The 18168-nt window shown below is 38.9% G+C and overlaps 1 protein-coding gene across 1 annotated transcript in view; it reads left to right on the top strand.

Moving 5' to 3' along the window:
* Positions 1-18168, top strand: part of clybl (citrate lyase beta like) — a 69419-nt gene that overhangs the window by 36144 nt on the left and 15107 nt on the right. Inside the window, exon 2 of the mRNA XM_044365860.1 lies at positions 1285-1498. Within this exon, the coding sequence (XP_044221795.1) occupies positions 1285-1498 (214 nt within the window). The remainder of the gene's footprint in view (positions 1-1284; positions 1499-18168) is intronic.

Here is an 18168-nt window from a genome sequence, read left to right as displayed (position 1 = left end):
AGGCGACCACTGAACACCACAGAAACAACCTGGTAGTCACCAAGCACAACCACTAATAACTGCTAAGTAATAAAGAAACATCCAAAATACAAAACATCAGAACTCACTGTCTCGGGACGATGTATGCTCAAAAACTTGTTTCTTGCTTTTAAGTGGTGCAACAGAGAGTAATACATATTTCCGATTTCTGACGTTTTATCAGAATGACCTTTTTTGTCTGACCATGTTCATGGTTCTGTGATTTAAAGATGACAATATTATCTCTTAATTAAGATGTAATTTGTTGATTTTGTAAATGCTCTGTTAATTACATTAGAATACATGACACCAATAATTAGTCTTTTACACTGTATGTTATACACCACAAATCCAGGGGTGAAAATGCTCTGTAATTTGTATAATTTGATAATGAAATGGTATACGTTGTGTCCACTGTATATGTTTTCAATACACAGTCACAATATTTTTTCATTTCTAATCATTTACCTCTCTGGCAACAGTCCTTGCAGCTGCTGCAGCTGCCAGCATTCACACCACATTCCTTCTGCAATTTATTTGAGTTTTTATTTTCTACTTATTTTCAATAAATATTACCAATACAGAAAATTACAATAACATCTTAAAATATTGCAATATGTTGTTCTCATCATTTACCCCTGTATGTATCCACTTGTCATTATGTACTGTAAGTGAAAGAGTAGGGTTGCCAATAATGAAAGTTTTGCACCTTCTTAGCAGTAATACAAAAACTGAATTTGGTTTTTAACAAAACATTAACACATCTCAAGCTTCCATTTTTCTATGACTCAGCTCCAACTGACACCCCTACTCATTCATTTTCTGCCCTGCCCAGATATTCAGCAGTGTGGCTACATTAGCATATGAGTGGCTCAGTGTTTGGGTGAGTTTGTTCTCAACAAAGAAAGCTAAAGCACAGGTCATCGTCTCTCATCCCTTTCAATGAACAGCTGAAGGGCAAACAGAACTCCCAAATGAAACATTTCCAGACTTTCACTGTAGTCTGTATTGAGTGGCCTCCTCCTGGATCTTCATGTATGATATAAACACTGTAGATATTATGAAGATGAATTCAGCAACAACCTTAAATTATTCATTGCCCTTAGCCCTGTATTGATACTGTGTGAGCTCATAAGTAATATATGCAACAAAGACATGTATTTGTGCATACATAGTGCTCCTGCCTGAGTGTTTTGTGTATTTGTGTAGCATACACAAACACGTATATGTGTCTGTGCTTATGTTTGTATATGTTTCTGCTGACAGTGAGAGCGCTTGGCTCCTGCCTGCAGCCTGGCAGTTGTATACCAAGGGATGGCGTCATCACCATCACTCTGCAGGCCCCTCGCTGCGCTACATACCCCGCAGGGCAGTTCTCTACTGCCCTGGCAATGATGAGCGAAAATTGAGGAAACTAGCTTCACTGGATGTCGACTGTGCTGTCTTGGACTGTGAGGATGGTGTAGCCCTCAGCAAAAAGGTATGTAGGTATATAGTGTTTGTGTATGTGTATATGTGTATATGTATAACTGTATTCTATGTGTGTGTAAATATATATATATATATATACAAAATAAAATACAGAGATGCACATGTATGAATGAAATGCAGCTTCGTATGGTAGGAGCACACAAACACGCATGCACTGCAGTGTGATCCTGAATGATATTCATTCTGTCTCCCTCCTTCAGACAGGTGCTCGGTCTTAATCACTGAAAGGAAAACTACCTAAGTGAGATGTTTAAAACAAGCACATTTCACCCTATTATGATGGTATAAAGGCAGTGGTGCCCCCCTATCAGAGTCCTTTAAAACAAGGTGACCATGTCCCACTGGGCGAACAGCGGGAAAGCACCAGATGCAGCAGGTTAAAAGCATTCTCCTCCCGCCCACACGACCTCCCCATTGGCCCTGCTGAACTGCCCATGAAATTGTGATTGGAGAGTGGGATAAAGAGGGGCCCGGGTAAAAAAGTTAACTAACAAAGGTTTTTAAGTCATGATAATAAAGATGATTGATATGGCTGGAGGCTGTTCCTGTAGTAGACAAAGACAATACGATGATGGCCTGTGTGACTGACAGGTTAAAACTGTGACCCTGCGATGGAGTTGGTGGATGTCAGAGCTTCTGTCTTTATTATGTTTTAGAGGGGAAATGTGGAGAGGAATGCGGCCATTCAGGCTTGAGAAGAATTCAGACTCTTGACTCTTGAGCTGTCAGCATGTGACAGGTCCATGTCTCTATCTGATTTCAACAAAAGTATCCTGCCTCAACCCACCTATTTCCTTACACCAACCCACTCATTTCACATAAAACACAAGACATTATTCCTGACTTTGTCTGAATTTGCAGGAAACGACTGTAAATTTTGAATGTGATTTTTTTTTTTTTTTTTTTTCTGTCTCTTTACTCTCAAAGGTCTTTTCTCTGTTAGCAATTAGCTGACGGATTATACCTGTAAAAAGAAAGCATTAGGCCCTGGTATGTACTGGCAAAAATAAAGGGGAAAATGACATTAGCTACAGGGCAGTTCTTTTCCCCTAACATGCAGAGTAATGTCTCTCAGCAGGCTTAGCACTACTTCTTCCGCTACCGCTAGCACTATTGTACTTCAATAGTTCCCTGCCTAATAAGCCAATTACTTTTCCCTTCTCTGATCAGCACTACACAGTACAAATCATGGCATCAGTACAGATTATAGTAATTTTTCTACACTGTAGGTCCATGTTAGCCTTAGAAGAGTCTAACACAATGTGCAGAAATCCTGTAACCTATTATGTGTTCGCTAGGTCATACTGTGTAATATAAAAATTTGTTATTTACTCAATAACAAAATGCTCCTGTCCTACTGGCACACTTTCTTCATTTCCCACACTCTCAGCTTCTTTTTCCACTGTGGCAATTGGAAATCCATGGGGGTTGTTGTGTACTTAAACCTTCCCTTAAGATATTTTTTCCTGTTGGATAAACAGTGCTTCTGGTTTGTGTGTGTGTGTTTGACTTGTATGTCTATCTTTGTGAGGTCCATGTTGAGTATTAGGAAAGTGAGAACATTTTGGCTGGTCCTCACTTATGGAGAGACCTTCACTGGGCTGTTTTAGGGATCAGATTTTGTTTTAAGAGAAAGGTAAGAATAGGGTTTAGGTTCAGTTTAGGGTATGGGTTGTGGTTAGGCATTTGGCTGTGATGATTAAGATAAGGGTTAAGGGCTAGGGAATGCAGTACGTCAAAAGGGTCCTCACAAAGATAGAAGTAAATGTAAGTGTGTGTGTATGTGTTTGTGTGTGCTGCCAGGAGTACCGCTAAGATGTTTGTTTTGGATAATAATTTCCATGTTTTGAAATCAATTTGCCATAATGATTTTTTCACTTTTTCAGTATTCTTACTTTTGATATATCTGAAGACTCAAATTACATTTGTCCATATTTACTAAAGAGCCACACCAAGGTTTTGTACGAGTAAAATGGAAAAAAATGCTATTGCTAAAAATTGTTTTGTTTGGAGTCACGCAATATGTGTTTTAAACCGTTACAATTTAGAGACGCAAAATGTGGGAATTAAATTTCTAAGAAGGTGTAAAATCTGCAGCTTTGTTTTATCACACACACAGAGAGAGAGAGTGAGTGTCACAACGACTTAGTTCCGTCTTCAGTAACATTTCAGATGATAACACTTTAATGACAACAGAAAAGAATTAAGAGATGCATATAAGGTGCCTTTAGAGGAGCTTTCTGTTCAACATCACAACAAGACAAAAGCACAGAAATGCAACAGTCTCTTATTTGTCATGTTTTTATACTTCTGTTTCCCTTGCCTCCTGTTTTTATTTGAACTTTTAATCACTCACAGCAGGTCCCGTCAAGTGCAAAACTGCATGATGGAAAGAGCTACTTATTGCTCTTTAATAATATACTTTTTAAAGAGCAACTTAAAAACCCTAAAAAATCTTTTGCTGACCACCAGTGGTTTAACTTCTCATCTTGCTTGAGTGAGTAAAAGTGTACTCCAGAGTGTGTCAGTACACTGTGATGTGACTGTTGGGTATGTTTTCCACTCCATTTGAATGCGGCACACAAAACGGCATGCCTCTTATGCTGACCTGAATTGATGGCTCTGTGGGGCACATACAGAATTATAAATAATGCAGACTAATGAAAAAGAGTCCAAATAAAAAAGTACTGTAGTGTCTTTCTTGACACTAACAAGGTGTTAAAAGATGAAATTAAAGTTTATCACAGCATACCACCTGCCTCTGTTTGATTATCAGCTGATAGAAATTCGACATCAGACCTGCCGCCTCAAACGTCGCCTGCACGCTATTTAAGTGGGTTTCTCCGCCCTTGCTGCTGTGTAACAAGCGGCATGCCTGCATGGCCAAATGGAGCGCAGCCACAGAGAACAATTCTGACTGCTGTCAACCACACCACCAGACAGGGCAGTGAAACATTGTTTGTCAGCCTGGTATTATTTTACTCTTCAAACAGGCCTTTTAGGTGTTTTTTTTAGAATCGGTTTACAGCAATAATCTAGCCAAAGGAGTTTTAAGTTTTAAGTTTTCTTCTCCCACAGTGTATTTTTCATAACTCCAGGACGTTGATCTTTTGTTGAGCTGACAGCATTAGGTTATTCAACCAATAGTCACTTACTGTTGTGGGGAAGAATGCACAATTGTAGTCCCAAAAGTGGTTTCCTGTCAACCAGTATTTCAAATTCAGCAGCAGAGGACACTTTAGTTGGCATTCTATTACATTCTAGACATGTGCAAAACACATCTTAAACATCCAATCTTAAATATTGGCATTTTATGCAGGTCAGATGGACTGTGGCTAGACACATTTACATCTGTAGTTTTTAGTAAATACCAGCTTAATTTAAAACTTGTGATGGCACAGCATATGCAGTAGGCTTTGTAAACATCCCCCATAATATTTGTCAAACATATAACTCCCAGCCTTTCTTTTAATATGCCAGATTAAGATCTTTTGGAACAAACTGAATTGTAAATAGAAAGATACATTGTGAGTATGTTTGCTCTGACAATTTCTACAGTGTATACTGTAGCTGCGTTTATATTCACCATGACAACCGCACAGTTGACACTGCGTGCTTGCCAAGAAATGCCAGGCCTCAACAGTGGTCTTGTAATGTATGTCTGGTGCTTTCTAGAGAGAGAATGGGAGCAAAGCAGGGACTGAGCTCACTAAATGCCATCCTCAACCACTGTTTTGATGAAGGCAACAATGGGTTAGGTGAAATGCAAGGTTAGTACCGGGTATGCATGAGTAGGCCTTAAATGGGGCTACTGGCCAAATATCCTCCTATTATGTGTTCATTAATGTATTCTTTTCATAATCTGTCACCTTCACCTTAAAACAGGGAAGGATATTCATGACAAAAAGGTACACTAAGAAGGTCAGTGTGCCCCCTCCCCTTGAAAATTGAAATCCGGGAGTGCCTGCTTTAATTGCCTGCCACTTTGACTCCAAAAAATGTCTGCCCTGCATCTTGGCAGTAATGCTGGCTGCTTAAAAAGCAAGGAGATGAGAGAGGGAGTAAAGGGTAGAAGCCACCCAGAGCTTGCTAACTGTCACCATGGACCCATAGGGGAGAGAAGGAGGAGGAGAGAGGGGAGGGAAGACAAGGCTGACTGCTCTAACACTCTTACACATATCATCATATCTGTATGATCAGTGGGGTGGAGGAAGAGGGAGGGCAGGTTGAAACCCCGGAGCGGAACTGACGGCTACACCTGTCCTCTCTCCTCATCTCTCCCTCGCCGTCTTGTTCTTTCATTGTCTCTCTCTCTCGCTCCTCTCCCCTCTCCAGGGTCCTCAGGGTTAAGATTGTTTATCTCTCTCTCACATGTTCTTTCCCTGTATCTTAGTGCCCTATCGTCCAGTATTACTGGTGCTTCTCTCTCTCTTTTCTCTCTCTTTTCCCCACATGGGTCCCTCCATCCTCCCTGACTCCCCCCTGCCTCCCTGCCGTAGAGATTCTCTCCTAATCCCTGGAAGTTTGGAACTAATGAACTAACTGCTGAGCCGCTGCCACGGAGCTTGGTCCCAAACTATACTGTACTTCACACTCGATTTCCTCTCCAGATGGCATGGTGGCGCGGCCGACACGGCGGGGAGCACCTCTCACACACTAGCACGCGCTTGCAAATGCACACAAGCCCACAAGACATGCAGAACACAAATATGCACACACACACGCAAGTGTGCACATGTAGACACATGTACACACAGATAGACACAAATACACAAACACGCAAGTGCATACACAACTCGTTACAGCCGGCAGAAAGTGCCCACTGTACATCACTCAAGTATGACAGAGGACCTGTGGTGTTTCTTTTTTTCTCCTGAATTTTGAAATATTCTGTTTACTATCATTATATTATTGAACCAAGACAACTTGATATACTTAAATGAGTTAATTCACTATTTTTTCATCTTAACTTCTCTTGATAGTGATCAACCCCTAAGTAGCTTTTATGGAACCCATGTGCAAGCCAGAAACCAGTTGTTCCTGGATTTTACAGTTTTATGAGTACATGGGTGTAATTACAACCACCAAACATGCTTGATTTTGCCATGTTTAATTGATGCAGCTTGTGAAAACTTGGTTTTGGCCTGGATGGTTTTTGTTAGCAGAATTACAGGAATTATATCTTAGAGTAATGATTAGACAGTTAGTGAGTGATTACACATGCTATACCATAAAATTAAATTTTTAAGGTACTTTTTCAGATACTTTTCCATTAAAAGTTTTATAACTGGTGCCTGTAACAATATGTATACTGAAAATTACAGAACATACTGAACATAAACCTAATTACTACACTACCAATGCTCTTTCTCATTGCACATAAAGTGGTAATATTAGACCACAGAACACCAAAGAATATAATGCAATGCAATATAGCAAGACAAACTACAGCCTGAGGAATTAGCAGAGAACTGAATCAACACCTACCTGTCACAATCTTGACAAATATTAAATGTAAATTTCGTGAAGGTATTGTAGAGCTGTAGTACTGAAGTTCATAATAAGGTACAGGTGTCATGTACCAAATTTTTCTCCTTTTCCTTTTTTTTCATCCTCCTTCCCCTGCTAACACTATTAAAACCACTGGTCCAGAGATAGACCTTTTCTGGTTGCAGTGAGAGCAGCTGAGAGCAGATTAGATGGCACATTGTTGAGTGGGTGACATTATTACGGTCTATTACCTTTTCCTGGTTGTAATGCAGTCAATATATGAGCTATGGTCTATGCATGAACTGTGTCTGACACCAGAGATTTTCAACTTTACATAAATTATGCAGCCAACTGTTAACTGATACATGACCTCAGTTCAATGCTCATTGTGTTATTCCAGAGGACACTGAAAGATCTGCTCTCCATTTAAGTGGATTCAAATGACTAAACTCTTGACAGAAAGAGCTCCTGGGAAATAATGTTAGCCAGTTGAATTATGAATACTGAGCATTCGTATTTAGTGAGTGTGTAAGTATGTGCGTGTATTTACATCCATGGGTATACATGTGCTTGTGTGTGTGTGTGTGTATACTTGTGTGCTCAACACCTCAAAGCACCCAGGAGACATGAGAGAAACTCCCAGTCAGGCTGCCAAGACTCACCAACGAGATGTGAGCTGCTCAGCCAGTAAATAGACCCTGTCCCAACTAGATCAGAAACACCCTCCATTCCAAACCTTACTGTCTGTCACAGCGTCTGTGTATGTGTGTGTTAAGTGTCATGTGTCAGGTATCGATTGGAGTCCTCTGGGAGGGCATGATAGGCGAACGAGAGGTCAGGGTGCATAGGAGAGTGATGACAGTGCGGTGATTAGCATTCGTTGCTTAGGTATGGAGAGGGCGTGACATAGAGAGGGAGAGTGAAGGTTTTTAAACATTTTTTTCATATGTATCTTTTTAGATATAGAAGGTAATCAGTGATTTCATTTGAACTTTCTCTGGTCTTTTAATTTTCTTTTTGAAATGCTCACTTGTGCAGCGTCTCCAGATACCGTGGGTTAAGGGCGAGGCGAGGATTGAGGCCGGGCGAGGGACTGGAAAATGCTGAGACATAGAGAACACAGAGGTCCTCTCTCCCTCTCTCATTATCCTGTTACACTCTTGTGTTTTCACTGGCAGAGCCAGAGCCCGCACCGCTCTGTGCTACGTGGGCTGCGCAACGCACCCAACACTTGGAGAGTAACCCCAGTAGGAGGAGTGATGATGGAGAAGGGAACGAGAAGAGGAAAAAATGAAAGGCGGAGGAGAGGAATGGAGCAGATGTGGGAGCATGAGGGGGAAAAATAAGTAATGCTTTATCTCTATCATTTCGTAAAAATGTTAAATCTGTCTAAATGGCAGGGCAAGTTAAGTAAATCTGTCCCTCTGGTAGCCATTTGAAACCATTTTCAAATTGTCTATTTCTGCTGCTGACACAAGTAATACTGTAAAAAAACAAAATTAATGAGATGGAGAAGAATGAAAGTTAATAAATTTGTTGATATAAATCTCATCAAATCAGTTAGTTATACAAATGATAAAAAAATAAGATACACCCCAGTTTAATACATAACACCAAGTAAGAAATATAAAAATAAAAGGTGTAAAAAGGACTATAACATAACTTCAGTAAATCTACTTAATAAAAGCGTGTTTTCACAAGAAAATTTAAAAAAACTGAATGAGCTATTTGTTTGACTACATCTGATAGGTCAGTGGTTCCCAACCTTTTTTGCTGACCTCTTAAAATGAAGCTATGTCTACTTGCAGCCCTTACAGGTTACATATGCTACCTGGTAGTGTCCAGTTAAACCAAGTTTTCCTCTCAGATTGTTTCATTTTGGAACTTTTTAGGGGCCTGGAGATTTTGTATCTATTTATCAATCTATCTGTATCATAAACAAAAAGCAAACAAATATTTAAAAACAAAGTCAGAAAAAATAACCTGACTTTTATAGCAGAATTATTATTATTATTATTATTATTATTACATTTGTTTCCCTACATTTATTCTTTTAATTTTATTCTCATTTCATGACCCCTCAAATTTATCTTGTGATCCCTCAGTGGAGTCCCGACCTCCAGTGTGGGAACCACTGTAATAGGTAATTGTCTTTCAGCTTTGTCATCCCTAATCCAGCAATATTTCACAAACAAAGCTGGTGTGTTCTCATAGTTCTTTTTTTATTTTTTTAACAAAAAGATGTGCCACATTGAGCTTTGATCACTGCAGTATGTGCAGAGCTGCAGTCAAAGCTTTGCACAGTCTGGGTCTCCACCACCCAGTGCGCTGTTCTTGGCTATCTGTTGTCTTCATGCAGTTGCTCGTCTTACATGTGACATATGTTTGTGGTTTACTTGTTTCTTTTTCACACCTTCTTCATCTCATTGTTACCTTGGTTGTATAAATTGATTGAGACACCAAGTTGAGTCAGTTCCAGGCAACTGGGAAATAAATCTATCCTCACAAGAATGGGCCAAGACTTTTTTTTTTGATTCAATATGATTATGAATTGACTGCTTGTGGAATCATATTGTTACAATATGATCAAATTGTGTTATATTTTACTAAACAAAATCCTGATTAATGATTTCCAGCCAAATGCAAAAAGTCTAAAATCAGTTACTGAAGATTTTTTAAGGAATATGTAGAGTTTTCCTCATGTAATGTGTAACAGTGCCCAACTCCATCTTACTCTAACTTACGGTAATAAGACATATATTTTGGTGCCAGTTTAGATACAGTGGAAGCTTTACATAGATACTAAATTTAGCTGCAGATGATATGTGGTGTACCAATAATTATACAGCTTTCAGATAAATGGGGAGGGAAGATTGCCACATGCATTGACCTGATTTATTATGGCTGTGCTGACCCATAATAGCAGAAAGCACCTGGTCTGTAGCTATACTTAGCAGCCTAGGTGGGAGTTGTGCTTTAGGCAAGGTAAGGCAAGTTTATTTGTATAGCACATTTCAACAACAAGGCAATTCAAAATGCTTTACCTAAAACATAAAAGGCATCAAGACAGAATGTAAAAACAATACAAGGCAATATAAAAATATTTAAATACAATTAAATTAAAAACAGTTAAATTGGAAATAAAAATAAGTTAAAATAGAATAAGACAGATAAAACAGGAGATTGAAAGTTACAGTGCAGTGTAAGATATTAATCAAAAGCTTCAAATTTGATTTAATAAAAGGCGGCGGCAAACAGAAAAGACTTCAGCTTGATTTAAAAGAATTGAGAGTTGCAGCAGACCTGCAGTTTTCTGGGAGTTTGTTCCAGATATATGGAGCATAAAAACTGAACTCTGCTTCTCCATATTTAATTTGACTCTGGGAACAGAACGCAGACCTGTCCCAGACGATCAGAGAGGTCTGGATTGTTCATAACATAGCAGAAGATCAGAAATGTATTTTGGCCCTAAACCATTCAGTGCTTCATAAACCAACAGTAGTATTTTAAAATCAATTCTTTTACAGACAGGAAGCCAGTGGAAAGATCTTTAGCAAAGAAACCTGAAATTATCATGTTTAAGTCTGAATCAGGCTGAACCAGAACATTACTACTTTTTTTAGTTTTATTCAACAGGCAGAACATCTGTAAAAAATACCAGCCCTTTCATACATGCACCCCTTTATGTTACTCTGATGGCAAATTAACATGTCTGTCTCATATCTAAATAAACATCTTACTAGGTAGGACGTAGTAACATTTCCGTATCACTTTCAAAGCGGCACATGTCTAAAATGAAGGCTGTCAGATTAACATAAAAGCTGCAGCAGTTCAAGGTAAAACGTGGAGAGAAATGTACATCTTGTCTCACTTTCTAACATCACTGTAATCAATATATTTTTCTCAGTCATCATCTCTTACTTACAAAATTGGTTTAATAAACTAAGAAACCAGTTAAGAACTTGATCTATTCATAGTCTATTTTTTTTCTTTCCCCTTGTGGTGCGATTTTAGTGGATTCACTGAGAGAAGCGAGGATGAGGATCCCTCGCACTTATAATGATCATTACTTAAGGCTTCAACTGCAAAATAAGTTTTAAAATCCATCAGTAATGCAGCCTGTGTCCTTCTTTTTTATCATAACAATTTAATTTCCTCTCACTTCCTCTTGATCACCTATCAGGTCCATACACCATACACAGGTCCACACACAAAAGCAACAAATGGTCCCCAAACATATCCTGTTTTTATGTAATTTTTTTTGAATGGATGACTTGATGACATCTGCCAGTGTTTTAATACTTGGCCTGCAAGTCTTTTTCCAAAACAGTGCATTCATTCTTTTGGTATGCAGAAAACAAAGATATATCATTATTTGTTCCAGTAATGTAACAAACTTAGGATCCATTGGAATACTTTTAGAAATACCTCTTCCCAAGACTTTTACATTCCTGTATTCCCAAATACAGTGTAATAATGTCCCCTTTACCTCGGTACATTTAGTGCATAAATGTGGAATGTTATTATTATATTGGTTTAATTTTATGGGAGTAACACATGTTCACTTCAACCAGTCATGCTGTAATAATCAGTCTAGTACATACTGACTGAGTATGAGCTTCAGCACATGCTGATTTCCAGTCCTCTGCTGTTATATCAATTTCTAAATCTTCCATCCAAGTGTTTACATTATAGTCAGATGTCAGGAGAACTTGATAACAATGATAATATTTTTATTTTGCATTCTTGTTCATCAAATTTGGCAGAGAATCAGATTATAAATTCAAAGGCTGAGGTAACTTAAAGCAATCAGATTCAGTTTCTCTTATTTTACTTTGCCGTGCAGTGTAATGGAAAAACACTCAGCGTGCCAGCTTAACTCAAGTCATAGCTTGGCGTGACTATCCCCAAAACAATGGAAAAAAACTATGACTATGACAATGTTAGCAGAGCAGATGACCATATAAAGATATCCGTCACAAGCCAACGTTGGCTTGGGCAGAAAATAGAAAAAGCGTTGGAAACCGAGCATTCAGAGCAATCTGAGGCCGGTACTTTTTACTCGCAGGGATTACTTCTACATACATTTACATGTTGGCCACATTTAACATGGACATACAATATCATAACATTATATATATGACTGAAAATAAGGAAAAGCATAATAAGTCCCCTTTAAGATATTTATTCTGACAACCAGAGATATGAGAAGAGATATCATCTATTAATTGATACTGTGATTTTTTGTTTTTCCCCTTGGGGGTTCTAAGTTAACCTAAAAAATATTGTCCAATTTTGGCACAATTTGTATTCCCAAAAATGTTAGTTAGGATTTGGAATAGAGGATTTGGTGTTGTTAATTGCATATCCATATCCATTTCACAAAATAACAGTTAACTGTAGTAAGGCAGGGGTAGCTCTACTCAGGAGTGAAAAAAAATTACATCATCAGCATACAATGAGAGTCTGTTCTGTTTGTCTGGCCATTATTCTGGACATTTCCACATGGGAATACACTTCTATTGCAAAAGAAAAACTCAGTTGCTAAAGTAAATAATAACTGGGATAAAGGGCATCCCTGATGACATCCTCTTTTGATTGCAACTGACTTTGATGTATTTTAGTTAGTATTTCTCCTGTAGGATTTAAATAAATTAACTGAAGACATTTTTGAAAGCTATTCCCACATCCAAACTGATTCAGCACATTAACAAGATGTGGCCACTCCACCCTCTCAAAAGCCTTTTTGGCATCTAATGATAGGATGGCCTTATTGGAAGTCTCCTCCAGACTATGAATAACATTAAGAACCCTTCTAACTTTATGGAATCCTTGACATCCCAAGATAAATCTGTTTTTATCCCTTTGGATTACATCGGGTAGTAAATCTCGTAGTCTTTTTGTCACTTTTTGGCCTCATGTCTTCACACCTTTTGCTAGGCTTCCCTGATTTTGGCAGTAATATAATCAGGGCACCACTAATGGAGTTAGGGAGATTCATTTTATGAAATGCTTCTAGAAACTAGGGCTGTAGTCTGCTGGTTGACTGGTCGATTAGTTGGTTGATATGCTCTCGTCTGACCAAATTCTCATTGGTCGAATAATTGCCGTGTTACTTTCATAAGGAGAAAAGTGCCACATCAACAGGCTTCCAGGATTAATCCATTATCTCCTGCGGTGGGATGGACAGACTAACAAATTACCTGTGAAAATGGGGGTGTATTCAAAACACCCTGGTTGTTTTCAGAACTTTGAACTTGCCCAACCTAATGGAGACTGCTAAGTCTAACTGTACTCAATGTTTACAGAGCGTTTACTGAATCAGTGTTTCTCTTATAATTATAACAACAAGAACTCCGCCAGGCCAAAAAAAAAATTTAATGTCAAAAGTAACGCCAAATATCCATTCATTAGGAAATCAATAGCGTTTGGGAGTCTCTGTGCAGCATGAGTCTACCTCTGTGTCATTGCCTGGGAAACTATCGGTAGCGTAATTAAGGAATACAGCATTGCGTACTATGTTTGGGTAGCAAGTGGGAAAGAGTGAGCAGCAGGAAAGTGACGGTGGATGTGAGCGGAGCAGAGGAAAAGGTTAGCAGTAAGCCATCAGTCTGGCAGTAAATGTACAGTACAGACTCTGGTGTAACAGTTAATCAATGCTAAAAAGTCACGTCTGTTGTTTCCCTGAGTGCTGGAAAAGTGAAGGGGGTTAGCTCCAAAGTTAGCAACAATAGGTTAGCCTAACCTGAAGACACAAAACAGAGAAATAGAGAACGAAGAAATGTGTGACTGCTGAGTTCACTGTGTACTCTGTCCCGTTACATCCAATCCCCACCCTGCGATTGTTAGTTGAAGATTATGTGCAATTTCAGTCGACCAAGATTTTCTTTGGTTGACTACAGCCCTTGTAGAAACATTTCTAATAATGGTTTCAGTAGTAAAGTAAAACTTTTTATATACATCTATCAGGAACCTATCTGATTCTGCTAATTTTCTAGATTTCGTGCAGATATTTGCCATCCCAGTTTCTTCCTCTCTAAGTTCCACCTCAAGCTGACCTTTGTTTTCATCAGGAATAATTGATTAATTTATCCAGAAATCTATTTTGGGCCTGCAAGTCCGATTATACTGTATTATTATACAATTATATAAGTTTTGTAGCTTTTGTACTTTCTGAATGCCTCATTAACTTCAGTAGGATTTACTACTATATTGTTGTTATATTGTTGTTATCCGAGATTGATGGTATTGATATTTTAGTTTATAACTGTTTAATTTGCCATGATAATAATTTACTAGGTTTATCCCTGTGGTCATAAGATTTTTCATGAAGTCATTAGATATTAGAAGCTGATAATTTATTATATGCCACCCTCAAAAGCAACAGTTGTTTTTTCAAAGAAGGAGTTCTTAGCCTAAATACCTTTTTGGTTTTATATTTTTGATTCCAGTTGTTGCCTTTTTTATTGCATTTTTCTAGATTATAGATTTTTGACAGGATTTAGTGTACAATTAAGTCCGCCAACAATTATATATTTGAGAAACTAAGTTTGTAAAAAAAAGGGGGAGTCATATTTATTAGGGCCATGTATATTCACTAAATTCATTATATGCCCTAGATAATTAAGTACCTGTAGTATTTTTAGTACAAAATGGATACATGGTTTGGGGGAATTAATTTCCCAAAATCATTCCAGTGCAGCTTGTAATGAACTGTAACCGAAGAGCTGTAATGAGATCTTGTCATGGCTAATTAAAGTGTATAAATAATCATATAAACTAGCTGTTTTTCCACCTCAGGCTGTCAGTTTTGACCAACTATGACAAGCAGATTTCATGATTTACAAATTCCTCCTTCTCTACCCTGCTAGTTATGTCTTGTTGTCTGCCCTGACAGGATAACGGGTAACACAGTGTGTCTCCAACTGACAGAGTGAAGGCCTGAATCTCCTTCTCCTACGTCTCAGTTATCAACGTAGCCTGAATTAGTCAGTCATCTCACTCCAGCTTTCTGGAGTGCAGCGTGTCAGTTGTCAAAACCCATCCACGATGACTTGAAGCCTGCTAACACACACACCGACACACACATACTGACAAAGACAGATGAACAAATGCGTACACAGTCTCACTTCAGGCAGGCAGCCTTCACCTGCGATAGTCTACAGCTCATTTTAAATGGCATCGTGAGTTGCGCAGCAGGATGCAAAACGCCAGCTCTCAAAAGGTAAAAAAAAAAGAAAATGGAAAACAACTAAGCTCATTGTGAGTCATAATCTCCCACTCTTTTCACACTCAAACCATATATGTATATATATATATGTATATATATATATATATATATATATATACTTTCAGAATAAAAGAAGGAACACTCTACTATTTATATATTATTGATATATATTTAAATATATGTCTGATAAAAGGTGCAATGCACATACAAATTGTTTTTTGAGAATGACACTGACTTGTTAACATAGTTAATTATCCTAATTTATGCTGTTTGTCCCACATTTTTTGTTGACTCCTGTTTAGACTCCTGTCTAATACACATTTCATGTTATGCACAGTTCATGTGCCCTTGTTTCTATCCAGTATATACAGTGACTACCTCTGCACTGATCTAATTCAGATCGAATAAAGGGTCATAGAGTGTGAGTCTACACCCAGAGTCTGTCCAGAGGCGATGTTTGACGTTACTTGTTTTAAGCTGCATGACGGCAGGGCTGGACATCCATGATCTGATGCTGGAGAGGAAGGTGGTCCCACTGTGGACTGTACATACATCAGTTTGGACGTGCCAGTCTGATGTGGTGTCTACAAGGCAGTAGCCATGCTGTGTCACGTATACACAGCACTCTGTAGGATCCTGAGCGTCAAGGCTCAGGCTGTGTGTTAAGGAGCTGCCCCCGCTCTCCTGGAAGGTCAGCCGCTCTGCACTTGAAAAGCTTTTCGTGTGCATCTATGCATTCGACGAGCCTGCTTGCCTGGCTGACTGCTTGCCTGCCTGCCTGCCTGTGTGTCAGTTTCTAATGATGAAGATGATGGAGGGAATCAAAGAGGAGATGGAGCTGACGTTGGGGTGAGCTCTCCATGGGACACCAGGTGATTGGGGAGGGAGCTTTGAAGCAACTTGTTGGATGGCTGTCCATTAATGTAAAATATTTCCTTTTCAAAGGGCTTTATTCAAGCTTGGAGTAGCGGAGCCCATAGGGGTCAAGGTGTCTGGCAGAATAATCTCTTTCTCTAAAGAGAGAGATAGATAAAAGAAAGCATAGTGCAGTGACCTGGCCATCTCCTTAGCCATTTCTGCCGTCATGGTTTCAGAAATACCTTCGTAAAAGGAGAAAAGTGCAGGAGACAATCCTTGCAATGAGCGGTCTCTGGTTACATTAAAAGAATTTTATACATGCACGTTGCCAGTAAATCAGACTGAGGCTGGAGCGAGAGACTTAGACCTCTCCAGCCTATTTGATCTGTGAATGTTATAAACCATGCTTTTTGATCATTCCTGGATCTCTATTTATTTAGTTTGGTCAGGGATCAATGTGACTCATGGCACATGAAGCAGCCAGTGGTTCTCACAGATCAATTTTCTCCAGTCACCATGAACTGTAGAGGGACAGACAGAATTTTATCCACCAAGTAGCAGGTTTATGAATAGTGAATTATGGCTTCGTAAATCGCTCCATCCGTTTTAAGTTACCACGATACAGTTACGGGTCTATCTTGGCTTATGAGAGCGACAGTAAGAAGGAGCAAGAGAGAGGTTACTGCAAAACTTGAGTAAGAGTCAAAGATCACAGTGCACTCATCATTTGGTGTGACAATCCCTCTTGTCTCATCCAATGAGGCAAAGGGGAGACATGGATGACACACAGCAGTCCAGCCTGCTCATGACCCCTATTAAATCCGAGCAAATCTTTGATATGTACTTTGATACCATATTTTATTGATACTGGAGGGGTGTTCATAATATCAAGTACAGTTCTGCATTCCAGGAGATCAGAGCGAGGGCTGTTTTGTCTCAAAAGCTGTCCCATGACCCTTGAGGGGTCCCCATAAGCTCTCACACAACTGCACCTAGGCTGACTCTAGTCCACTTTAGTTTTTACAAGAGATTGTGATGTATGGGCTCGCCATGTTATATCTGTCTAAAGTTTCTCTTTCATGCACACACCCACATTTCTTCAGTGATCCATCTACTAATGATCAGCCTGTTTAGGTATTCTACTCTAATGTTGTTAAATGCACGTTTGCTTCACCAAGTTGCCATCAAGCATGAAGTTTAATCGCATGGCAAGATGCCACATTTGCCACCATCCATCTGTGCAGTATTTTAATTGCCCACATTTAATTTCATGAATAAGCACCTCCAAAACCTTTCCGATACACCCGTTAATTGCTGTCAGTTTGAGAGTATTTGTCTTTAACATATTTCTTAGTAGCATAAGTGGAATCAGAAAACAAAACATTCCAATCTGAACATCTCCACAACACGCTCACACACAAGCACTCAATGTCTTCAGTCTCTGATCTGACCTGACAACTCCTAAGCTACCGTTTCCTCATGTTGCTTAACTCAGACCACATTTCTCCCAGAGAGCCTCTCTCCTCTCACTAGCCGGACCTCTCTCCCCATTCCATCCCTCTTTCTCCCTGTTCCTGTAGCCCAGCATCTGGTTTGAATATAGCGGCGTGTGCTACTGTGTTACTGATAGAAGTTGGGACTGTAGGCCTCTCTTTGATTTTTTTTTTTCTTTTTTTCCATCCTCCTCATCTCTCTTCCTGCTCAGCTCATACAATGCTTGCGTTGAGAGAACAAAGTTGTGTGTGCAGCTTCTGTTGTTTATTTGTGGATTATTGTGTATAGATTGATTACAGGAGAGTGTGTTCAGTGTTATTTTGGGCTTTTTTAATATATTAATGTTTTTTTTTATATATTATTTATTCCAATTGATGTATGCTTTGTCAATTGCCTACTTTGATCACATATTTTTTGTGTATGTGATGCATACATGTGATATATATACATATGTGATGTTTATTCTTATGACCATGCTTAATGGCCAATATCTTTGTGGTTGGGACATTTCCTTGAAGGAATTGGATTTGTATTGCTTTCTTAAAGAATTCATACAGTACTCTTTTGGTGAATGGAGCTACAACAAA

The sequence above is a fragment of the Thunnus albacares genome, chromosome 11 (genome assembly GCF_914725855.1).
Source record: "Thunnus albacares chromosome 11, fThuAlb1.1, whole genome shotgun sequence".
NCBI classification, from domain to species: domain Eukaryota; kingdom Metazoa; phylum Chordata; class Actinopteri; order Scombriformes; family Scombridae; genus Thunnus; species Thunnus albacares.
This window is presented reverse-complemented; position numbering and strand designations above follow the sequence as displayed.